The 25,561-nt window shown below is 51.8% G+C and overlaps 1 protein-coding gene and 1 long non-coding RNA gene across 2 annotated transcripts in view; one reads left to right on the top strand and one right to left on the bottom strand.

Annotated features, from left to right (window-relative positions):
• The window catches only part of SALL1 (spalt like transcription factor 1), a 16,518-nt gene extending 10,202 nt beyond the window's left edge, over nt 1-6,316 (bottom strand). The window contains exons 1-2 of the mRNA XM_027619968.2: nt 6,303-6,316; nt 5,200-5,292 (exon numbers count right to left, since the gene is read on the bottom strand). Coding sequence (XP_027475769.1) covers nt 5,200-5,275 — 76 coding nt within the window. The 5' untranslated portion in view covers nt 5,276-5,292; nt 6,303-6,316. The remainder of the gene's footprint in view (nt 1-5,199; nt 5,293-6,302) is intronic.
• Nucleotides 5,286-25,561, top strand: LOC113936582. The gene is made up of 3 exons (XR_003524294.2): nt 5,286-6,178; nt 24,421-24,677; nt 24,998-25,561. It is a non-coding gene; the product is annotated as an uncharacterized LOC113936582 (long non-coding RNA).

Below are 25,561 nucleotides of genomic sequence, written 5' to 3'. Positions count from 1 at the left end.
TGATATGCAACCAAATGACACATCAGTGGCCCGCTTCAATTCCCTCCGTGTTCTGGCCAGGATTAGTGTATTCTCGAGTGGAAGAATACAAGCAAAATCTCTGGAAAAAAATAACAACACGGACAAGACACTCCTTTTTAAAGCAGGGATACAAGCCCACCTAATGCACACAATAAATGAAAGGGGGAAAATGTCTTCCCCTTGGATGAATCAAACTGAACACTAGATGGGGTTCCAGTTGCAAGGGTTTGTTCAAAAACTTCTTTGTGGCTTTTCCTATTCCAGTGACGCGTAAAAAGAGAGACTCCTTAAGGCGAGATCTAAACTTTGACTACATAAACATTGGCAAAGGCACAAGAAACTAAATCCCTGTTGTTTGAGGGTAAAACTGAGCTATGGGGACTACCTGTCAATCTTCCCCTTTGGGGGTCTGGCATCTGAGGGTGACAGGGGAATAAGGTTAGGAAAAGAAGCCAAGCTGATAAGGTGAAACTAAAATAAACTACCAACTTCCTGCTAAGTGACTAGCAAGACTCAATTTGGGGGTCACTGGGAAGATACTGAAGGACATATTATGATCTGGACCTTGTCACCTTTTCATGGGAGGAGACTAGCAAAGGTTAAAACAGCTCGACACATTTAGCTTTTCTAAAGCCTGGCACACACACTTTTTGTGTGTGGGGGGGGGAGGGGTGTTGGGGCTTTAGGTAATTTACCGTCTCTGCTAAACTGCTAAATTCCTTCAGTTTTGGTAAGCTACGAAAATTCTGGAAGATGGGGCGAGCAGTATACGACGCGATGTCTTACAAACACCGAATTAAGACGGCAGGAGGACTTTGTTCTGGTTACTACAGAGAGCTGGGCTTTGAACCATTTCAAAAAACTTAGCAGACTGGGACTCTGCCGCTTGCTCGCTCGGGTTTCCACTAAGTTCTCCATGTGAGAAATGTGGGTTTCTGCCTTCTAAAAGGCTCCTGGTAAAGATGACTTTCTACCTGCAGATGCAGAAAGAAATGAAATAAAGTCCCCAAAGAATAACCTATAAATTGGCACTTGTCCCTATAAACCATAGGACAAACTTGATGTACCAGAAACCATGAGACCCTCACTATCACAAATTCACTTTTGCATCTACTCTCTCATGCCCAACTCTACTTTGCTTGTTGGTATGTTTGTTTTTAATGTTTTAGAAAGTATTTGCAGCCCGAACCAAATCCCCCCAAAACAGTTTGCATTCTCTCATCCAGAATCTTCCATTATGCCACAAACTTAGAATAGGCCTGACTAAACATGAATTCTTTCCAACTGCCTTATCGTGCAGGTGTCGGTTTTTCAAAAAAAAGCAATTAATTATAGTTCTCTCTAACCTTTTGGGCCCAGAAATCAATGTGTTGCCATTAGCTGCTCACAATGAGTAAATTACTTTGGTAAATAATAGAATTTCATTATTAATATAAATAAGAGGAATGTTTATGATACTTTATATGAGTCAATGTTTTATCTCGAGTTCGTGATGTTTTTATCACTCTTCCAATATTATCTTTTCCTTGAAAAAGCTGAGCACCAAAATACTTTAATAAATGAATGGAATCTGAATGGTCCATCCCTCAATCTTCACACACACCTCTGAAACCCAGAGCTTAGTAAAGAACCCACATAGAAAATCATCAGATCCTAATATTCCCCGTCCTCAGAATTATTCATCTCGGTAAATAATTTTTCCAATGGCAATCATCTTTCTACAAATAATCTGAGACTTGTTGAATACCATTTAAGAGGCAAGTAATATGTGCCATAATCTTGGTTTCATAAGAAATAGAAAAATTTCCCAGTTTAATGTAGGGGGTTCCTGGTACTACAGCTGAATTAAAATATGAACATTGGAAGACTGACCAAATAATCTTGTTTTCTTGAACTTGTTCTGAGGGAGTTATCTGTGTGGCTGTTTAGCATGGCTCTGGTTTTCTTTGTATGCACGTGCACACACACACACCCACACCCCCATACACATACACACACACAAACACACATGCAGCACACAGCACAACAGCCCTGGCTGCTCTCAGCCTGAGTCTCTGCTTCTGGGCTCCTGTGACTGGGGGCCCACAAACTTTTCTAGGTCCGACTCTAGGTAGAAATCAGCATGTGTGAGGTGCAAGCCTATGTCAAAGGCACCAACTAGATTTAATTCGGTTTGTTCGAGGTTTCATGGACCATATTTTCCGACCATTTTGAGACATAAGAAAAAGTAACACATTGTTTGAGGGAGGCACTGTCTTCTAAAATTTTAATAACCTTTTGGGGGAAAAAAACCAAAACAAAACCCAAAAAAGAAAAAAAGCCCCAAAGCTCAACAACTCAGTGAAGTGTGTGTGTTCTGTGTCGGGGGATGCATTGAGATTGCTGAATTCCTTGCAGAAAAGGTGGCGACTTTTTTAAAGGTTACTTTGAGATAGGTCACGTATTCTCCAGCCTGTCTCCCCACTACTCTCAAATAAAAAGATGGGGCGTGTGGAAGGCCCTCCTGTAAGGCAAACGCTGAGGAGGATTAGTTGTGTACTAATATTATTACAACATACTAAATCCTGTAACCCTATTACAAAATCTACCCTCTAGGCAGCTTCCCCCAAACTTATTGTTCAACCATGTAAAAACAGTCATAACCTAAAACCATTACCACGGAAGAAAAAGAGGGGGTGGGGAGAGGTGAGAAAGAACTGGGAGGAAAGTGCTGGAGATGGTGCCCCTAACACTTTACTGCTTCTTAGGACAATGAACCAGCTTTGGGGGAGAAAAAAAAGGGAAGAAAAAAGAAAGAGAGGGAGGAAGAAAGAAAGAAAGGAAACTTGATTCAGTGACTTAATTAACTTACCTCAAAGCTCAAATAAACTAAAAAAAAAAAAGTCCTAATAAATAATAATGGTAAGAGGTAGTGAACTCCTTTTATGCTATCGCTTTATGAGAAGCCTTAACTATTAAAAATTCCGGATTCAGAAGGCGACAGGAGAAAGGCAAAGATCTAGCAGGCATCATTTCTCCACGAAGCCTTAGTCTTTTTTCTCCTTTTTGAAAATGTATGAAATCAGTACAAATTGACAAAAAATTTTTAAAAACCCCAACAAAACAAAACAAAAAAGACAAAACAAACCCCGAAAAACTCTTTCTTCTCCTCCCGTTTGGTTTTTCCTACACAAATTGGGAACTTTAACAGTGTTCGGGGCGGAAGGTCTCACCAGAAACTTTAGAGAAGATGGGTGTAGGGGCGAGAAGCAGAAAAAACCAGCTGAGAAAACCCAGAAAAATATTCGGAGCTGTTCCTGCGGCCTGGGGTAATTTCACCCCAATTTATCTCGCGTCCCCGGTTTGGCCTGGGGTGGAAAGCGGGGTTCGGGGGCTTTTCTCAGCAGACTGAGAAATCGCAGAGACTCTCGGTAAGGCTGGAAGCTCGAAGAAGTACTGGGGTGGGAGGCAAATATTGTAAACTATTTTCTTAATCGGTCTCAGTTCTCCCCAATTTCTTACAGCCCCCCCCCCCCACGCCAGGAGTCCCGTTTCCCGACAGCCGGGGTGACGGGAGTGGGAGTCCCTTGGCTTCTCTGCCTGGGCTCTGCGCGGCTCCCCGCGCCCCAGCTTTACAGAGAAGCAGGCCTCTAGGGAAGGAGCCCGGGGACCGTGGGGCCCGGATGGCCGCAGAGTTTAGTGGACAGAGGTGCCGATCTAAGGGCACCTTTCTGAGCCATGTCGGGGTCCAGTTCCCTCCTCCATACCCCCAAATGCTGCCCAGGACTTGAGCATTCGGAAGAGCATCTGGAGCCGCGGAGACCCCGCCGGGGTTGCCCTCGTCCTTCCCCGCAGCCGAGAGGCAAGCATCGTGCCGGGGACCGACCCGGGCGCCGCTCCTTCGCCTCGGGCGCTGGGCCTGGCAGCTCGGAGGCCCCTAAAGTGAACCACCTTCAGGGACAAGGAGGGATTCGAGGTGTCCTCCCTGCGTACCCCAAATCCCCTGCCGGGACCTCTCCTACTCTCGGCCTCGGCTCCCTCACACAAACTTTGTTCTAGACTTGTTCATTCCCTTCGGGACCTCGCAGTTGTCGCCTCCATCCGAGAAAGCGAGTGCCTCTGTTTCGGGGGGGACGTTCTCCTCTGGCTAGAGAGCCCCCCCAGCCCTGGAAAAAGACCCTCACGATTCCTGGAAGCACGGGGTACCACGATTCTCAGCGGACACACACCCAATCTAAAGATTTCTCGGGGGCGAGGGGTGGGCTGCGTGTATTTGGAGAAAAGATGCGGGGATAAACTTGGGTAGCCGGACCCCAACACTGTTCCCGGTCCGCCTGCACTGTGTCTCGGAAGCAACCAGCAGCAAAGAGCACTCTCCGCCCCTGCTGCGACCCCGGCGTGTCGGGCACCGGCGCCGCGACACAGGTCCCCGTCTTCTGGCAGCTCTGAACCCCTAAAGGCACCCCATTCCCCCGCGCGGGCCCAGGTGGAGTGTGAGCGCTTGGGGGGGGGCGCGGCACAGGGGGCTCCCCCGCGCTGGGAGTTCAGCCCTGAGCACCAAGTAAACTTCCTTCCCGCAGGCAGCAAGGCCGGCGCGGCGGAGGCCGGCCCGGGGGCCCCCGGCACGGCGCGGGGAGCGCGAGGGGCCCCGGGCGGCCGACCTCCGCCCGCCCCGCGTCCCGCCAGCCACCCGGGCCCCGGCCGCCGCTCCCCGGAAAAGCCGGGCCGGAGCAGCCGGGCCCGCGTGCCCGCTCTCCTCCTCCCCCCCACGCCAGGGAGGACCCAACAACTCCGGAAAGATTCTGCCAGGAGAAGTGTTTGCTCTCCCCAGGCCAGGGGGAAGCCCAGCGCAGGCAAAGTGAAAATTAAAAAGGAAAAAAAAAGAAATAAAAGAAAGAAAGAAAGAAAAAGGAAGGAAGGAAGGAAGGAAGGAAGGAAGGAAGGAAGGAAGGAAGGAAGGAACGAAGGAAGGAAGGAAGGAACGAAGGAAGGAAGGAAGGAAGGAAGGAAGGAAGGAAGGAAGGAAGGAAGGAATAAATACGCCGTGTGGGAAAGGCGAGTGGGGACCCGGCGGTGGCGGCGGCCGGGGCGGTGGGCGCGGAGGCCAGCCGCGTGTGCGTGGGTCCGGGTGTGCGTGAGTGTGAGTGTGAGTGCGTGTGTGTGCGTGTGTGTGTCCGCGGCGCGGGCCGGAGCACTCACCATCTCGCCGGGGGAGCGAGGCCACTTCGGGGTCGGATTGGAAATGTTGAGGCTTCGCTTGCTTCCTCCGCGACATGCTGGCTCAAACATCAGCTGGGGCAGAATAAAAAATTACTAAAAAAAAATCTTCTCAAAATTACGGAAATCGAGCGGCGGCGGCGGCGGCGGCTCCCCCCGCCCGCCGGCCCGCCCGCCCCCTCCCCGGCTCCCCGGCCCCGGGCGCAGCGCGCATGTGTCCTGCTATAATTATGATTATCAATAATGCATTGCGATTAATCATAGAGGGGCTCTTTGAAAGGCGATTGGCACCGGGCCAGCGCTATTCAAACCCGCTCGCCTTAATCAATTAGTTCGTGATTTGCTGCAGACCCCTGTCTCTCCGCGCGCTGGCCCAATAAGCCGGCCGCGGGGCTGGCTCTGCGCGCCGCGCCGCCCGACACTGGGTTAACCCTCTTCGCGACCGCCCGGGACTCCGGGGCCCGGCCGCCGCCGGCCTTCCTCTTCGCCTGTGCGCGCCCGCGCCCCGGCCTGCGTTCCCCCCCCCCCCGACCCCCCCCATCCCGGGCTGGGCCGACCCGAATTAGCATGCCCTCCCCGGAATTAAGCCTCCCGAGTGGGGGGTGGGGCCGGGCGGCGGGGGCTGGAGACCCAGGCTGCGGGCGCTAGGCGAACTTCCCAACTCCGGCGCTAGGCGCGCCGGCCCGCGGGGGGAGGGAGTCCCGTGGCGGGATTTGGGGGGAGGAAGTCCCGTTTCGTGAGTGTTTCTTCGTTTCTTTAAGAGCTACCAGAAAGCAGCCCACCCCCACCCCATAAAAAAAAAAAAAGCGAGTGGGGAAGAGCCAGCCCCACGCCGGTCCGCCTACTGCCCGCGGCCCGGCCTCCCTCCCGCTCGCCGCCTGGCTCGGCGCTCCTTCGCCCCGAGTTCTCCATCCCCTGGATCGCGGGCTCGCGGGGGCGCGGAGAAGAGGACCGAGGAAAGGTTTGGGAACGTGATGGGTTTGGGGCTTTTGGAGGGGGGAGGGGCAACTCTCCCGCCACCCGGATCCTTCTCAAAGGGCCCCGATCCTCCAGCCTCTCGTTGCTCCCTCGCTCCCTTTCTCTACCTCGGACATTCCCAGGACAATTAGGGCTGAAGTTTTCGGGAGAAGCAGCCCCGAGCCCGTGGGATAAGGGGCGGCCCGGCTCCGCCCAGGACCCCTCCCGGACCTCCCCCCCGGCTGCCCCGGTTGGCTGCAGGGCGCGTCACTCCGCGGGGAGGCGGCGGCGGCGGTGGCGCCGCCGAGCCCGGGGCGGGCGGAGAGCAGGGACCGGCCTGGGATCCGAGTTCAGCTCCAGCCCGGGGGAGGGGAGGGGCCGCCGCTTACCCCGAACGCTGCAACCCGCCCCTGGCCTCGGGAGGCGCGGCCCAGGCGGCCGGGCCGTGGGCAAAGCCAGTCCTCAGGACCCCTGGGCTCCTTGCCCTGGGGGGAGGGGGACCGCGCCCCAGGCTCCTGGCAACCAGGTGGCTGTGCTGAGCCGGGAGTAGTGGGGGTGGGGGGTGGGGGGGGGCTCCCTGTCCGCAGCTGTCTGGCCCGACAGAAGCTCGCCTCCATCTCTCCGGCACTTGCCGAGCGCAGCACCCAAACTTTTCGCACTAGCTCCATCTCCCCAGGCTGGGATGCAGCCGCCCTACCCGCGCCCCGGGGTCGGGAATCGGGAGCGTGGGCCCCGCACTCCCTCGGCTGGGCTCCGGCGCCCGCGAACCTGACGCTCAGTCCTCGGCTCAGCCTAGATCTTTCCCCTCGCGCCTCGGGGTCTCCGCGCTCCAAGGTTCCCGAAGTCCTGCGCCCGATGGACACACTAAACTTCGCTTGAGTAATGGGGGAGGAGGGGGGGGTGCAGATACACAATCCCTGCCCTATCTCGCTATCGGGAGAGGACAGGGCTCATAAGGACGCCCCAATTCGGGCGCGCCCTTGAGTCTGGAGAGCACCACAGTCGGTTCGCGCGAAGTGGGCACCAATATTTCGAGTCGGGTTTCGGGTGCACCGGACCCTTGCCGCTCTCCCCCAAATGACTCTTCTCTTTTAGCTTCGTTGGTCTTTAGTCTTTTTTTTTAAATTCTAAATCTTTTGTGTGCGGGTGCGGGTGAATGTTTGTTTTCCTCTTGGCGACTTTTTTTTTTCTTGGTCTAACTTCTCCCTTCTTTCTTTATTCTCGTTCGCCCTTTCTTCATTTACCTTTTCTCTTCTCACTCTTATTTTTCCTCTCTTCTGCCCTCGCTCGGTCCCTGACACGCACAGGCACACACACACTCCCTCTCCACCTCGCTCTCCCTTTCTCCCCAGGTCCTGTTGGTTACAGTAGATTTTGATAAAAAGACAAACGAAGCTATCAGTGGGGCTGATGTTGAAGAATGAAGATAATAATGTTTCCATAGGTGGTGCTTCAAATGCCATTATTTCTCACTGAATATTTAAAGAGATCCCTCGGCAAAGATGGATCTGCGTGCTCCTGGGGTGCGAGCCACTCGCTTCTCCCAGACCCCCGGGAAAGTGTACAGTAGCACGTGCCAATCCCGCGCCCCCCCACCCTTGCAAACTGTGGTCCTCGCACACAGCAGCCCGCACTATCCCAGGTACACTAACGTGCCGGTGCATATGCACTTGCACACTCCTTTCTCCAAATGTGCCTGCATTTGGAGCCGCCCGCATCCGTCTCTAACACTCTTGGCTTCTTGGAAGTCCGGGCCTCCGGGTCACTGCGTGCTGGCAGGAACCGAGCCGAGCTGGCGATCCCGCAAACCCTGCTTCCCAGTGCGCGCTCCGTGCGCCGCGGGAAGCTCCCGGAATAGCTTCACACGTGTTCGTTCCTTGCTCTATGTGTTATTAAGACTGGGGGGGGGGAAGCCTTCCCTCCCCCCAAAACACCAAAACAAACAACCAAACGAAATGCACACGCAAAAGCAGCTTCGCGATGATCAATTAAAAATGGGTGAACAGAGACGAATTAATTGGGGGGATCCAAACTTTAATAACTTTTTTCGTTCTTTTGCGTCCTCGACGGCGTAGAGGCGGGCGTCTCGCTCCGTGCGCGGCGTCCCCCGCTAATTTCTTGTTTGTTTTCTTTCCCTCTGTGGCGGGGAGAGAGGCGAGGGGAGGTGGAGGAGGGGGATGGGAGGAGGGGGATGGTCGGAATGGCGGGGAGAGGAGAATTGGTCTTTATTGTTGATGGCAATACATCAATTACGGGCCATTGTCTGGGGCCCAAGTTCCGTGGTTCGCTGACGCGGGCGCTGCGATGTCAGGGCGCGGGTGAGGCTTCGCGTGCCGCGAGGCAAAGAAATAATTAAATTAATAAAACGGAGACGGGGGGGTGATTTTTACTTTTGAGCGGGTCGAAAGGAGGCAGCGAGTGCGAGCGAGGTGCCACTGCTGAAGCCCGTCCCCACGCCTTGCTCACCCCAGTGACCCGCGCGCTCTATAGGGGGTCGCGCCGTCCGGGCCTAGGGTGGGGCAGCTGCTGGGGGAGCCGGGCGGACGCGCCTCCGACTTGCCGTTTCCACCAGAGGGCCTGGCATCTAGGGACTGATCTAGGCGAGGTAATGGGGGTGGCCCGAAGCGAGGCTGCCTGCTGCACCAGGGTCGTGACCTCGTGGGCCAACAAGAAATGCACCCGGGGGAGGCGCTTGGCGAGTTGTGCAAACTCACATTTTGGGGGCTTGATGGCTGTTTCTCCTAATGCAGCTCCTCAGTTTTCCCAAGACCTAGAGCGCCTTGTTGGGTTGGTGGACCGAAGGGCTGGGCCCCAAGGCCGCGGGCCACCACCTGAGTTCCCAGCGAACCGGTTTCCGAGCTCTCCGCTTCATCCCAGATCCTGGGAAGGGGAGAGGGCGTTGGGCCTCCCCTTTCCGAGGCCTGGCTCTCCCACCTGCAAAATTATCTCATGCTGGCCCAGTCTGACCCCAGGTTTGGGATGGAGCCTGGAATGAGGCCTGGCCTGGGCCCGGGACCCTCCCTCTCTTTCCGCTGGATTTGGTTGGGCACCCCGGAACTGCAGGACGCCCCCACGCGCTCTGGCCAAGCCCCTGCTTCCTCAGCCCCAGGCCCCAGGCCCCGCAGCACCCCCCCCCCCCGCCCCCGGCCAAGGCTAGGAGGGCAGTGGAGGAGGTTTCGTTTTCTTGGGTCAAGCAAAAAACGGCGAAAAGGCGGCAGCGGTGCCCCGGGGGCGGGGGTGGAGGCACCGCGATGGTATCAACATTATTGATGGGGAAACGTTTAGGGCAGGAGCCCGGAGATCAGGTTCCCAGTCCCTCCTCTACCCGGAGGTGGGAGGGACAGAGTGGGGGCGGCGGCGGTGGTGGTGATGGTGGTGGTCGTGATGGTGATGATGATGGTGATGGTGGTGTGTGTGTTGGGATGGGGACGCCTGGACGCACCCGGGGGTTACTTCTATTTTTCTGGTCTGAAAGTTTGGGGTAGGGGGGGAGCAGACAGAGAAAGGACTGACGTGGCGAGTTACCCTAGCCCAAAGAACTCTTTGCTAGCGTTGGGGCTAGAGCGGTGGGAGGAGGGCGCAGAAACACTGACCCAAAGCAAAGACCGAGTTTGGAAAGCCCACCCGTAGGCTTGGTTATTTTCCACGCCCCGCGGGACTTCGCTTCCCCGGGAGTTTCAGAAACTCCTTCCTTAACCGAACTGCTGGCGCTCAAATCCTAACCTCTCCTCGGCCTCGGGAGAGGCTTCGAACCTGAGGCCTCGGGGAGCTGGCTCGGGTGGGTACCCCGGGTGCCGGCGGAGGAGTCGAAGCGGTGCGCACTCAGCGCGCTCGCTCCCCCAGCAGCTGAATGTCGGCGGCGAAAAGGCGCACTTTCAGGGGGACTCCCGCCGCCCACAGCCAAGGGCTATCTCCAGACCGGCGCCGGGTGCCGCGCGGGGACCAGGAGCCCCGGCGCCGGCTCCGGCGGGAAAGTCGGCCGTGGCGAGCGAAGGGCGGGCTTGGTAACCACCCGCACGCCTCCCAGCCAGAGGTCCCGTGCAGCTTGCCCGCGGCCAACTTCATCTTCCTTCTCCTGCAGGGCCATCCCCACGGCAGCATTTAGAAACTGACTTTGCTGGCGACTGCAAGTGCCTGCGATTTTTGCTTTCTGTCCACATGAAGCGTCTTGCACTTAAATTCACTGCGCCCCGCATGCAACAGTGCCTCGCTAAGGGGTCTCTGGGTATAAAATTCCTCCCAAAGGAAATGTCTCGAGGTACAGAAAGTGGAAAAGACTAATCGAATTTATAAAAAGAAAACCTTTGCTTCCTTTTGGTTAAAATCCCACTGCGGTTTTCTCAGCGTGAAAAAAAAATTATCATCATGCAATAGAGTGTAGCTAATTCCTGGAACCTAGTAGCAGGATGTTCAGAAAGCCCAGCAGGGCTCACAGATTCTCATCTTTGAGCTCAAGAGTAGGACCTTTGGATCCAGTGCAAAAATGATGAGTTCTTACGTCATCTGCTGGGAATGGGTGTGAGATCTTTGGAGCCCTGGGCTGTGTGTGCATTTGGGGGTGTGCCTGGGGGGGGGGTCAGCCCGGAAACTCATTTTCATTCATATAGGAGATCCTCTCAAATGACCTCCCAGTGGGAACTCCTAGATCAACTCATTGAGCAAATCTCTTATAACCAACTTAAAACAATTTATACTCTGCCACATTCTGTAGCACAATGTCTCTCTTCAAAGAACAGAGCAACAGTTTCCAAAGAGATTATGCGTCTTGGTTTTATGAAAAGCTTATGTGCCTGGAGACCTGGCCTGGAGATGGCTTGAGTTCATGGAGGAAAGCACCTTTTTGGTTTCTGTTCCGTAGACGTCCATAGCCAACTCTGCCCTTGTCTGCCTAGCGGCCTTCTGAGCAAGGAATTACTGGGAATTTACAAACCCCACAAATGTCAGCTGAGCTCTGACTTGCACAGGGCATATTTCTCTGGGTTTCGCTGTGAGGGAGGGAGGTGTTTCTTCTCCGAGTTTGCAGTTTGAGTCAGAGTGGTAGCTTTACCTCGTCCCCACAACCAACTTCAAATCCTCAATCTAGGGCCCTGTTTTTGGCACCATCTGTGTGATGAGTAAAAAGGGGTGGGGCGGAGGCGGCAAGTGGAGAGCCCACCCAGCTCTTCTTCTTTCTCCTTTTCCAGCTTGATGAAGTTTCTGAATTACCGTACTATAATTTCTTTCTCTGGGTTTTCATCCTCCTCTCTCTGGCCACAGCAACAACATGGTTCTCTCCGATGAATTAATCCCTGGTTTAAGGTGGGGTTTTAAATTTAAGAGACTCCCGTTTCCCAATTCCAAACCCCGTGTCTCCCTGCTTTCTTGGGCCTTCCCCAAACAGGAGCAATTATCTCTTAAATCATAATCCCCGAAACCATCATGCTGGAAAGCACACTAGGATCAGGAACTAGCTCCAACTCTTTCTCCCCCTCCCCATTTATAATTCTCATTCTGTCCTGGCCTCCACTGTCTCATCCCGAGTTCCCTCCCCACCCCAGACTCTCTGACCTATTTTGTAGTAAAACCCAGTCCCTGAGAAGCCTCGCTCAGAACCTTTGCTCAGGCCCTTAGAGATGCAACTTTTGCTTAGAACTTGGCCCCGGACTTGCTGCGGCCTTCGCCCAGGGACTGAAGACAGGAAGATGGTAGCGAATCTGTCTCCTTCTGGGAGAGATGGGGTGAAGCCCTCATTTTCCAGGTTTGTTTTTATTTTCTCTTTCTTTCCCGGACCCCGCAGCACCTCCCGTTTGGGAGAATAGTGCTGAGAAAACTGGCCTTTTATCCCAGCTTCCTTGAGAGGATGCAAACCTTCTCTTCTGCTGATCTCAAATGACTGTCCCTGGCTAGCTTTAGTCACATGCCCTACCTGGGTATTGGAGTCAGGCTATGGGAATTTACATCCTGGTTGTCACTGAACCGCGAACGTCCTGGGAACACGGTCCCAGGTGTATACCCATGGAGTGCGTAGTAGCCTTGGTCAAATTAATATCACTACACTCCCATTTCCTGCCGCATGAAAGGTAGCTCATGGAGAGGAAGCTCAGTGCTTCGGAGCATCCAGCAAGGAGTCAGTTCTGGCTCCTCCGAGCAGCCTGACCTCCATATACCTCCAGCAGCTCCTTCATCTGTTCCAGGGAGATAATAATAGTCCTTATTTCATAGCGCTCTTGAGGGTTAAAAGAGTTAATATGTATGAGGAGTTTAGAATAGTGACTGGCATATAATTAGCATAATACAAGTGCTAACTATTATTGTTACCATCCCACAGGTTGTAAGGATCAAATGCTGCAGGATGGTTGAAATATCGTTCCCCATTCGCTCATCCATCCCTTATTCATTTACTCATTCACCCTGCAGAGTAACATGCTAGGCATGGGGAAGACCACAGAAACACTGTGATTCCTTTCCTTGCCGACGGGCAATTGATCAAAGAGTTTATTTCCTGGGCGTGTGTTATTGCCTGGCTCAGTGTTGGGGGTGAGTGGAACAGCATAGGAGCAAGGGTACAAACAGTGCTTGATTTCAGGGCATTTCTAACTTTTTTTTTTTTTTTGGTTTTTACTTTTTTTCCTAACATTTTTTCCGACTCCTATAGAAAATTGAAACTAGAGCAGGTTGTGCCTGAGTCCAAGCCTAACTGTGCATGTGGGCCAGGGACAGATCATCTGCCTGCTTCTAGAAGGCTCCTGAGCACTGGTGACGTGCAAGTAGCCTGTTGCTTAGGTGCCAGACTGTATTCACTTCGTTGTTTTATTTGGCTCATGTATGTGTGTTTTGATTGTACGGACTCCTCTGAATTGCGCAGAAAACAAAACACAACAATAAAACAGGTGCTGTTTTTCTTTGGGCCCCTTGAAAGGTATAAACCACTTGCTGTGTTTACTTAGGCCTCCTGTTGCTGGCTTTTTTGCTTTCCATTTTTGTCAGATTATAAAAATTGAGCACGGTCGTAATAACAGGCCCTCTGTAGCCAAAATCTAATGGTTGGGGTGGGAAATGCTATCAGCCTATCCTGCCCTCCCAGGTGCATGTCTGTCGGGGTCGGGATGCAAACCCTCTAGAAGATGCTATGCCCACCTCGTGATTGGTCTTATGACCACGTTGTGATCAAAGGTAATGTCACATTTACCTTCAGAATGCGGAGTACTCTTGTGAACACCCCTCCCCTCTCCTTTGAGCTGAAAACACTTTGTATGGTTAAGATCTAGAGAAAGAACGAAAGTCTGAGCAAAAAAATTCCCCTGAGCGGCGGTGGCGTTCTGCAAAATGGGAGACAGTCACGCATATATATGTTTTCAGGATCCTGACTGTGGCTTTGGGAAGCAAGCATCTGACAGCAAATGGAGCTGAGGATAGTCACAGATGTCAGCGAGTGGAGGGCGAGGTTTCTTTTTTCTCTGGCGTGGAGGGAACAGACTCGATTTAATCTGTCACTTGATGTCCTTCTCCTCAAAAATAGTGCCTGGGGGCCCTCAGGGGCTTTATTTAGAGGCTCTCAGGAGCTTGGCAGTATGTAAATTATGCGTGAGTGTCCTTCATAGTTCCCGGTGGTCACAATCAGGGATTTAAACATGATTTAGCATCTCACATGATTTGTAGGAGAGTTGAAGCCAGCCAGCAGTGGGGATAGCCCGGGCTGGTTTTCTCACCACTGCATTAAATATGTTTCCAAGTCTCAGCTGCTCCTTCCGTTCTCTTCTGGTGTTGGTGGGTGGCCTCCTGAATGTCATTACTATATCAAGGAGATCTGAGACTTTCAAAACGAAAGGTCTTAAAACTTTAAAAAACACAACTCAGTCTATAGTATGACCCTTTGCCTGCTCATTCATTCCCTCATTCATTCATTCAGCTAACCCACATTTATTGATCAGCTACTATATGCAAGTCGGGGTTTTAGGCACAAAGGATGTAATTGTGAAAAGATGGAGAGGGTCTCTTTGGTTTTCTGGAGTCTACATTCTAATGAAGGGGCTAGGCATTAAAAAAGAAAAGACTCAATAAATGCAGAGAACGGGAAGTCCTTTAGAGAATGTAACACTGCGTGATGCGATGGCAAAGGACTGGACGGAGGCACGGGCAGGGAGTGGAGGGGAATCAGGAAGGCCTCCGGGGAAGTGACCTTTGCACTGAGATGAGAATGAGGGGGGGATGTCAGCCACACCACAATTTGGGAATGCAAGCATTCTGGGCCAAGGAAAGAGCAATTGCAAAGATCCTGAGAAGGGAGTGGACTCAGAAAAATGTGCTCCTTTTTCTTCTCTTTCCTCTCCTCCTTGTTATTCTACTTTCGGGAGGAGTTGAGAAATTAAATATCCCTTTTTTTTAATTGGCTTTTTAGTTTAATGGATAAAACAAATTGTGCAATGTCCATACAGTGGAATACTACTCAGCCGTGAAAAGGAATTAAATGCTGATACTTGCGGTAATATGGATGAATCTCAAAAGTATTATGCTAAGTGAAAGAAAGCAGACACAAAAGCGCACAGACGACATCATTCCATTTATATTGCATTCTAGAAAACGCAAACCAATCTATGGTGACAAATTCGCGGTTTAATGGTTGCCTGGGGACAGAAGAGGAGGGAAGGAGAGGTTGTTGAGGGGTCCAGAGAAACTCGTGGGGGTAATAGATATGTTTGTTATTTCGATTATAGTGATGGTTTCACGGATCCAGTCGTACACCTCACATATGCGCAGTTCAATACACTTCAATCTTTGCTCCACAACGTTGAAAAATTGGGTACCTCCCTTTGGAAAACATTGGAAATGGATATTAGAGATAAGGAATTTAAAGAGAAAATGGAAGTTGCCACTGTCCTGTTTAAACACTTGAACCCTAAAAGTTCTTCAGGACTTGGTTGCATTTGATCTGGGAATAAGTATTGGCTTGGGTGGGTATGGGACTAGGGTTGGCACTGAGCCATCTACCTTGACCCTGGAAGAAGCATCAAGTTTTCCTTGTGTTTTTGAGTAGTAATGACTTTCTCTATTATTCTACCCAGAAGCAAAAAGTCCTCTGAATGCCAGGTGCTAATCTAGTCTTGGAATTAGAGGCCCTACAGGTGTTGAGAGAGAAGGTTCGCCCCCAGCAGCTGGTGCATCCAGATGGAGTTCAGGGTCTGAAGCTGGACCAACACTGTTCACATTAACTTACAGTTTACTGACTGGAGGATTAGCTTGAAATGCCATTGACCAGTTGTCATCTGAAGGACCATCATTAGGGAAGAACAAGGTTTTTTTCCCCATCTGCCATGGACCAATGCTTTTGAAAATACAGTACTAGAAAATATGAAAATATATTACTAGAAAAAGTTCTGAGAGGGGTGCCTGGGTGGCTCAGTTGGTTAAGCGACTGCCTTTGGCTTAGGTCATGATCCTGGAGTCCCGGGATCAAGTCCCGCATCGGGCTCCCTGCTCAGCGAGGAGCCTGCTTCTCCCTCTAACCCTTCCCCTTCTCATGTACTCTCTCTCTCATTCTCGCTCTCTCAAATAAATAAATAAATCTTAAAAAAAAGAAAAAGTCCTGAGAAAAAAATGGAATAGAAAACAGAATTGCACAAAATATGAGCTCCAAAATTGCATCGCAGATTCAGCAAACATAAATTATTCTGGCAAACTGTCAAAGTAGTTTCTTTTTTTGTTTTTTGTTTTTTAAAAGATTTGAGAGAGAGAGAGAGAGAGAGAGAGAGCACAAGCAGGGTGAGGGGCAGAGGGAGAGGGAGAAACAGACTCCTCGCCGAGTGCAGAGCCCAACACGGGGCTTGATCCCAGGACCCTGAGATCACGACCTGAGTGGAAATCAAGAGTCGGATGCTCAACTGATGGAGCTACCCAGATGCCCCGTCAGAGTAGTTTCTAAAGGCTTGCTCTCCATTTCTCTAGTTATGGTGTTGCAGGCTGCCAGCAAACCGGACCAAGCCCTGGCCCGCGGACCACAGTTTGAGTAGCCTTGGGGTATCTCAGAATCTCGCAGCCTCAAGACAGGTAATAGCATATGACATATTTGTTCCTCTCAGTGCTGAGGGAAGCTAGATGGGACCCAGGGCTGCCAGAGCCCCCCAGGGCCAGTTGCTTCTGGTCACAAGGAGCTTCTTCATTTTATCGCATGGGGACACACAGATGTCACCGTTGTTTATGTGGAAAAAGCTAGGAAGTACCGTAGACCAGCAGTTCTCACACTTCAGGGAGCAAAACAATTGGGGAGGGGGTGGGCAAGGGTCTGTGAAAAAAATCCACGCTCACGAACTGTAGCTCCAAAGATTCTGATTCAGTATCTGCACAGCGAGGGCCGGGAATCTGCGTTTTTGTCAATACCCTAGTTACGCCATAGTCGACTTTGATAGGTGTGTTCCAGAGATCTCATTTTGAGAAGTGCTCTTGCAGACACAGCGGAGGTGGGTCAGTGGTGGGGATTTCTCTCTTAGCCCATACTCACGTCTCTCTACGAGCTAAATCGAGGACCAGAAATTAGGCTGAGAGATGCATCCATCAGGGTTCTTAGCGTCCACAAGAGACACTTTAATTTCGACAAAGAAATAAGTTTTTAAAGGACTTGGGGTGCTCATAGATTCCTTAGGAGGGCAGGCGAATCAGGCTTAGCCTGTCTAGGTTTGGTCTCCAGGGTAGCTCCTGAGGAGACATGACTGTCGCCACTGGAAGCCGTCCCACTGCTGACCCTGCAGAAGCTGGGCGCCATAGACATTCTGGGCATTAGCTAGAGATCCCGCTCCTGTGACATCTTCAGCAGTCTGGATTCTTCACAGGCCCTGGCTCTCGAGTCAACGTCTTCAGCGGGGCATTTGGTGGCTGCTTCATAGAGGCAAGTGAGGCTAGGAACATAGATGTCTGGCATTTTTAGCTTCTGTCTCAGAGAAGTCTAAGGCTCATGTGGTGCGGAGTTCCCTGAGCTGGGAGAACCAGAAGGATGTCAGGTGTCTCTGTGACCTGTACAGCGCCCCCTGCATCTGAGCCGTTCATGGCAATCTTCTGATTTCTCTGAGCATCACAGGAGACCCATAAGATACATGCCAAGGATGGCCGCAAGCTTACTTCAAGCATCTAGGGCAGTAACTGCCCTTCTGCTGAGCTCCAACCTCTGCATTTGAATGGGACTCTGCCTCTTTCATGCCTAGCAGCTCAACCCAATGTGTTGGAGAATCCCTAAGAAGACTCATCGTCAGTCACCATCAGCCCTCAGCCACCCCCCCTGGAATGTTCCCAGAGCAAAGGGAGGGAGAAGAGAGCTGCCATGTGTTGCATACTTGCCAGGACTCAGGCTTGGGGCTGAGCACAGGATCGACATTCATTAGCCTCACGAATTCCCCCAAGAACTCTGTAAAACAGTGTCTACGTTTCCCATTTTACAGATGAGAAAATTGAGGCTCTGGAGTAATTTCCCTGGAATCACGGAGGTTTGGGGCTGCTGGGGGCCTATAACCAGGTCTTGTGATAGCTTTATGAGAAGACAATACTAAACCAAATGGAAGTAATTGATAACAAAAACAAGTTTTTGAGTTTTAGGAAGGCCAGGTGAGGAGGGGACTTGGGGCAGGAGTTTGGAGTCCGCTGCATGGACGCAATCTGGACCTCTGTTTTGATTTCAGATGACAGGAAGAGACAGTTTGAGGGTGCAGATTCGTTAAAATCTCCAGAGCTGTGGTTGCTTTGTATTTTTTTATGGTGGTCTTTAAAGGCCTTTGATTTAGAACTGATGTTGCTGATGGAGAGCTTTGAGCAAAAGATTCACCCCCGTGAATTAAACTGTCTCTGATTCTAGATGAGTTCATGACGGAAGCCAGCCGTCAGGCTGAGTGACCACCGCCCCCAATCCCCAATCCTGCCTTTAGTATGATTCAGTAGTTAAGACAGGCAGAAACTTCTGTTTCTTCTTTTTGCCCTGATGATTGTAGTTGAAAAGTAGTACGGATGTAGAAGAAAGAGCCAGGATTGAGGAAAAGGATGTTGGAATTAAAACCCTTGCCTTGGTTATTGGTAGCAGGATTTTCCCCCAGGTTCTTAAGCTGGTGGGGCTTCATTATCTTTCTATGTAAAACAAGTGACTTCCTCTGTATAGTCACCTGTCTGGTGAGGAGGGGGTTGGTGAGAGGCCCTGACTGTTGGCTCCATAAGGGCAGGATACACGATAGGTGTTCAGTAAATATTTGTTGAATGAATGGATCTAGGGATAGCCAGGCTGTTGCCATGCATCTGTACACACTCTAAAATGCAGATGGATGCAGGGCGCCTGGGTGGCTCAGTCAGTTAAGCATCTGCCTTCAGCTCAAGTCATGATCTCAGGGTCCTGGGATTGAGTCCTGCATGGGCTCCCTGTTCAGCGGGGAGTCTGCTTCTCCCTGCTCAGCCCTTCCCCCCCCCCCCCCCCGCCCCCCGCGCCGCTTGCGCATGCTCTCTCTCTCACTCTTAAAAAGATAAATAAAATCTCAACAAAATAAAATGCTGACAGATGCCAGCAGGCTGGTACTGTTGTGCCAGAGTAGGGTCTCAAACTTTAGTGCCCTGAGAAATAACTCGGGGATCTCATGAGCATGCGGATTCTGAATTGGAAGGTCAGGGGTGGGGCCTGAGATTCCAGATTTCTCCCAAGCGCCCAGGTGATGCAGATGCTGCAGGCATGGACCGCTTTGTATAGTGAGGATGTAAAGGACGGCTCAGCAAATATGAAAGTCCTGCAAGGTGGGGGTCAGGGGACCCGGGAAGGGGTCCACCCAGGCCAGTCATCTTACAATAGGAGCATGGGTCAGTTCTCCAACTCCTCCTGTGTCCCAAAATGTTCCCGGTCAGGCATCGTGCCTGTGAAGGAACTAGAAGCTCATGCCATTCTGTTCCTGCAAGCGATGAGTGTGGCCTGGCCATGGTATCTCATGCTTGCCATATTTGGGGAAAATGTGGCTCTGAGTCACCAGCGCGTGGCACTAGCATTAATAACCACTAATCCTTGTTAGACATGGCGTGGGTTGAGCAGCTGGTACATGCCTGGCCCATCACAGGCACTCCAGAAAAGGTAGCTGGTGATGATGATGTTGATGATGGTGATGATGATGATGATGATGGTTTTATGAAATCCTTTTGCATCCCTTGCAAATTCTCTTGACGCTCGATGACATGGGTATTAGTTGTGTGAGTTGTGTGGGTTCTGGAATGTTCACCTCCAGATCCTGGAGACATCCGGCATCCGGGCTTATAGCTGCCTCTATACCTTTGCCAGAAGCACTGTCTCCTCCTGGGGGCAGTTTTCACCCTCAGGGACATTTGGCAATGGTTGGAGACATTTTTTGTTGTCATGATGTATGTTTCTGGCACCTAGGGGGCAGAGAACAGATGCTGCTAGACGGATGCACAAGACAGTCCCCAGGATAAATAGTTACAGGGGCCGAGTTGTCATAGTGCTGAGGTTGAGCAAACCCCGGTTCAAAAGGTGCCTCCTCCACCTGTGACTATTCTATAGGTTTCTAAACTGATTGTGGAGTGGAAAAAAATCTTGTGTCTTTTCCCAAACTTTCAAGGCTGATAGCCTCTTAGTGCTGGGACTACCAGTGTCAGCTTCCCTGCCAACCCACACCCTGCCCCCCTGCCCTGTCCAGGAAGGGTGCTGTGGGTTGGGTGATGTAGTTTTCCCATTCACGTGGAGCGAGCAAGAGAGCAAAGGGCCGGCCCCCGGTGCCATCCACTTAGGAACTAGAACTAGACCCTTGAGCTCTTTGGCCACTGCCCGCCTCTCTCTGGCTGAGATCAGCAAGAGAAGCCTGGTGGGGGGGTGGGGGGAAGCAGAATGCTTCGAGCCACCTTGGCTGCAACATCCAGACTTGGCTTCCCCCCACCCTCCCAAAGACAGAAGAAGAAGAGGAAGAAAAAAAAGCATGCTAGACAACTCGTTTGGCAGAATAATGCCTTTTCCTCTCCAAAAAAATCAGGAACGCCTAATGAGGTATGGCCTCCCTGGAGTAATTGAATTTGGAATGCTTCTCGTCAGCACGCGTGGGTCTCCGCGACACCCTCCCTCCAGCCAGGAGCTGCCCCCCAACCTCCAGCAGCCGTCCCTGGGGGGCTCCCCTTTCCTGACACAACATGCAGGAATAAAATGGGGGTGGGGATGCTTGGGGCTGGCCTGGCCAACTTGCCAGGGAACCCGGGAAAACCTGCTGTGGAGCACAAGGAAATGTTGGTTGGGAAGTGGGAGGGCAGGTGCCAGGCGCGCCGCATGTTGCATTCTGGAAATGGTTTCTTTGCTGCAAGCTTGTGCAGGGGATGTTTATCAAAGAGGCGGAGACAGGTCCTACAATGGGACAGGCCTTGATTCTGTCTCTGGCCGCCTTTGACTGCTAGTGATAGGTGCCATCAGGGCCTCGCTTGAGAAATGACCATGTAGCAGGCACCTCCGGCCACGCAGCGTATCGATTGGCTGGGTCCCACCTCCCTGGAGCGAGGGAAGAGAAGTGAGAAAGTAGGGGGGCTGTTGTACTGCCCGCACGGCAATGTGGTACTGGGGGCTACAGTTGCCCCTGTGGTGACAGCATACCTGACAGTCCTTACAGCGTCTCCCCTCCCATCACCATTCCGCGCCCCCGCAGAGACCAGCCAGATCCACGTGCACAGTGACCTTCCAGAAAGACGCCCGCCTCTTCGGATTCGTTTTCTTCAGCAAAGTGGTGTGGCTGTGATTCGTTTTTCTACCATTGACACATAGGGCCTGAAAGCAATTAATCTGGGGCAGAACACCTGAGAATCCCATTCATAAATCATCCTTTTTCGGGGCCCCCCAGCGCTGGGGTGTGAGGGGACATTTACAGGCCTGAAGCCTGCAGGCCAAACTCACAGAGAGGAGTGTGGGCCCAAGCTTCTGACGTTGTATGTGGGACTGAACAGCTGTGATCAATACATTGCCATAAGCACCGAGGGGGCATTTTTATGGCAGGTACATAAGAGTTTATAATGTGGAAGAGACAGGCTATGCCACCACCCCCCAACCAGGGCATAAAACCCATCTTCGGAGTAAGGGCATGAAGGCGTTTTAGCAAAAGTTCTATCTGTGGCTGTTTAGCCTGCAGAGAAAGGTCTGTTGAGAATAAGACCGGCTGAAATGAGTCAGAACTTGTGAGCATGCGTGTTGGTGGGGGGAGAGGGGCTTTCCTGGCAAGCTGGCTGAGCTACAGCTGAGTGGTGAAGGGCTAGGCCAAGTCACTCAATTTCTGTAAGTCTCAGTCTGTTAACCACAGTGATAGTGCCTGGCCTCATAGGCTGTTGGAAGAAGCCAATGGACTAATGCCTATAAAATGTATAGCCGGTCCCCGGGGTTTCATGATGGTACCATAAGTGTTAGGAGGAGGAAGAAGATGCTCTTGGTGGTGGTGATATTGATGGCCATATTCACTTGGTGTCTGGAATGTACCAAATTACAAAGTAAGTCATATGTCTGCATCTGACTCATACCCCCGCCAGGTAAGAAGCCGGTTCAACCACTTCAAAGCGTGCTTGCTGGTAAAGAGCCAGGAAGGGCAGCCACGGAACGTGGCCGTGGGATGACTGTTTGAACTCCAGATCCGGTCTTGACCTCTGCCCTTGAGCCCTGTCCCTTCATTGCCCTGACTTCCTCACGCTGTCTGTTGGCTTCCACATGACGGCCAGCAAACCCTGGTGAAGGAGATGTGTTGCCAAAATCGTTACTTGACACTCTTGTTTGCTTGGTGTTGGCCTTTGGAGGGTCTGGGCCTTCATTCCGTTGTGTTCATCGAGCGTTGCCAATTCATGGTGAATATGGCAAACGGGAGACCCCAAGCAGCCGGAGACTCCGTGTGGAGGGAAAGGTGCCAATTCGGCAACTAGAACTCTGTGTATCCTTTTTGGTCAATTAAAACCTTGTGTTTAACTCAGATCATCCCTTCCTGGGGCCATCTGAGTTCGTAATAATCTCAATAGCTACATGCGCTGAGCCAGGCATTCACTGAAATGCTTTACAAGTGCAAATCTCAGTTATAGGCTTCACAGCGGACTTACAAAGAAGGCCCTTTTATATGGCCGCGCTCTTGGCTGCAAGCAACCAAGGCCAACTTGCTATTCCAGAAGTACGGAGTTTATGGGAAGGGGACTGGGGCTTCCAGAGTGGTTGGGAGGCTGGAACACAGGGTTGTGGAAAGGGGCTGGGACCCAGGGAGCCCCAGAGGGTCAGGCAGCAGGGGAGGGCTGTTCCGTGTGCCAGCTCTGTGGACCAACCAACATAACTTCCGGTCCCCTCCGTGCCCCAGAGTCACTGAATCTGACCTGCTTACATCGAGACCTGCCATGTGAGCTGCCCAGCTGGCTCAGTCAGAGCATGCGACTCTCGGTCTTGGGGTCATGAGTTCTGGCCCCACGTTGGGCACAGAGTTTACTTAAAAAAAGCCCCAAACCTTCCATTTGGCCGGGTCAGGGCAGGAACAAAAGATCTTATCTTTTAAGCAAGAGTAAGGCCAGGTAGGCTCCATCTTCCACCAATATGACACACCACTGGGGGATCCCCAGAAGGAGTTTTGAATGTTGGGTGGGGGCTGGATTGTGCATAGCCCAAGGTGGCAAGTAACCACCACAGAAACCCTAATGGCCCCATGGTACAGATGTATAGACTGAGGCTCAGAGGGGTGGGCAAATTGCCCAGTTTATACAGACATCAGTTGGCAGAGCTGGGATTTGCACTCAGAATTCTCATACTCCAGACGCTAAGCTTCTAACCACCCCATGGCTCTGCCCTTCCTGAGGGACTTCCTTTCATCGGTTGGGATGAGCTCAGGGCTGACTGTTAGCACGATACTCTGCTCAGACTGATCTAACGGTAAGGAAATGTGTTAGGTCCCCATTGGGGAGAGTGAGCATACACTATCATAGCCTCTCTCTCTAGAGGACATGAAAGAACTCTCTCAGAAGCTTCTGGCCAACCTCTCCTGGAATCTAAATGACCAGAAGTGGGTCACGTGACCACTATTAAGCCACATGCTTCGGTGTGATTAACCTCAGAGCTGTCCCTAGAGGGAGAGTCAAACCCCAAACTCCATGGCCTTTCCAAGATGACAGAGGGGAGATACAGATATTAGGGAGTTGACCACGGTCCACTAGAGGGAATTATAATGCACTTAAATATCCAGAAATATGTATAAGTTTAACTGACCTTTTGTGTATAACAAGGACCCAGGCTAGTGAATATGTTTCCCATACTGATAACCTATGATCCAGTTTACCTCTTTATCCAGTTAATAAGTGCTTTTACTACATAGCAGCTGTATAAAAAGAATGAAGATACATTATTTGTTTGTTGGTCTTACCAAACTGGACTTTAGAATCTGACCAATCTATGGCAGAAACACATCTCTTACAGACATTCTGCCCTGGAGCTTTGCCAACCCACCTCCCATTACCTTTACAGGTTCATTTCATCTTTCAAGGTTGTTTTAAAAACATAGCTTGCCCCCTAATAGAGTTACTGGTACCATCCATGGATGACTCTCAGTTTGGGGTAAGGGTGAGGGGAGGGCAGAGAAGAGAATTCACCAAAAGCATGACATTTCCCCAGGGGAGAGCCTTCCCAGAGCCACCTTGTACCATTACCCAGGATGCTATGGGTTGTGAGCAATAGAAACTCAAGCTGCCCCTGTATAAAGGAAGAAGGGGGACCAACTAGATCCTGGAGTATCTCAGAAAAGATGCAATTGGACTTCGGGAACCAATGAAATGAGGGGCTCACATGACCTCAGAACATTCCATTTCTCAGTTCTGCTTCTCAGAGTATGTGCTCCATCATAACCACTTGCTGACTGGCCTCTTCCACTTCTGAGACACCTCTGGAAAGAAATGGGGCTCCCTAGAACAGGGCATGCCTCGCTCCAAGATATAGGTTGTGCTTTTTCAGTTTTCATTTCAAGGAACCCCGAAAGGCCTCTCATTGGTTCGGTGTGGCTCAGGTGCCAAGCCCCAGCCAGTCGCCCGGGGTCAGGAATCACGTTGTACTTACAGAGTGGCTCCCTATGGCGAGGGGGGCAGTTCGCAGAAGCGAAGTCCTGGGAGGGTGGTCCCATGGATTCTATCATAAGCATCTAGTGCTGTTGAGGGGAGGGTGGCAGGAGAGAGGGAAGAGAATTTCCCTTGTGAGTCTGGGGACTTGGCTCTGCCGGGAGTTTTCCAGGGAGACTCAAAGTCTCTGTGATTTCATCTCTTCCTCTTGAGGACTCTCTGGAAGCTGCTGGATCTTTCAGGAAATGGTGGTTAAACAGAGCTGGACACATGGATGCAGCAGAGTCCCTGCCCTCAAGAGGACTATAGACTGGCCGGGGAGACAGGTGCGCACACAGCCTCGAAGCCTTCCCAGGGACTTCTGAGGACTAAACCTGGCAGGTTCACCATACATCCTGGCAGTTTCCTACACGTGGGTATCTGCAGAATCTCTGCCGTGCTCCAGACCTGGCACTGCGTGGTGGTGGCAGGTGAGTGAGGGAAAGAACGCCTCCTCCATTCCAGGCAGAATCGGAGAAGTGCCAAAGACAGGGGAGCCGGCGGATTGGGGAAGGCACCACCCATGTGGCCTGCGCCACTGAGTTGTGCCTCGAGGGGCCAGGAGATGGGAAGAAAGTTAGATGAGAGGAGGAAGGTGGGAGGTCAGCTCCCTCTGAATGGCTTTGCAGGCTTCTCGGGCTTCCCTGGCCTGGGCTCTGACAACCCAATGTACTCCCTGGAACACCATCTAAGTCACAGCGATTGAAATTGACTTGTCCCTAAAATTAAGCACTGCCTGCTGTCCTTCCAGGCGCTCTGCGGATTTCCAACTAGACAGTCTTACTCATCTTCGCGGCAATGGTACTCGATCAAAGCAGGCCGAACTGACCAAGACCGTGCAGTTTCCAGAGGCTGCAGCCTTTCTGTTGAGCTTCCACAGAGAAGCCCTCACGTTCCCCACCAGGCTGGTCCGTCCCTGAGTGGGGATTAGACACGCTTTTGTAACTGATGTCGGAACCGGCCAGGAGCGAGGAGTAGAGACTTACCCCGATTTCCTATGGAGATCTGGAACCAGTGCAGCTAATAGGAGAAGAAGGGACAAATGACAGAGGAACCACTCAACAGGCCAGGCGAGTGTGTTTATGTCTTACGGACTGAATGCTGGTCGACGTTGTGCAGGATAGCGGTGCTGCGGAGCTGGCCCCAGGGCAGGAAAATGGGGTCTCCACAGCCAGAGTGCTCCTAGGCACGGAAGCCAGGGAGACAAGGGGCAGCACGATCCCAGGCTCTGTGCCCAAGCGCAACACAGTATTTTCGAAGGTTTGGTTGGATGAATCAAGGCCAAGGTGAGGCTACGAATAAACCCTATTCCCGA

Source organism: Zalophus californianus, chromosome 17, assembly GCF_009762305.2.
Source record: "Zalophus californianus isolate mZalCal1 chromosome 17, mZalCal1.pri.v2, whole genome shotgun sequence".
Taxonomy (NCBI): Eukaryota; Metazoa; Chordata; class Mammalia; order Carnivora; family Otariidae; genus Zalophus; species Zalophus californianus.
Note: the sequence above shows the minus strand (reverse complement) of the source record. Positions and strands in the feature narration are given on the sequence as shown.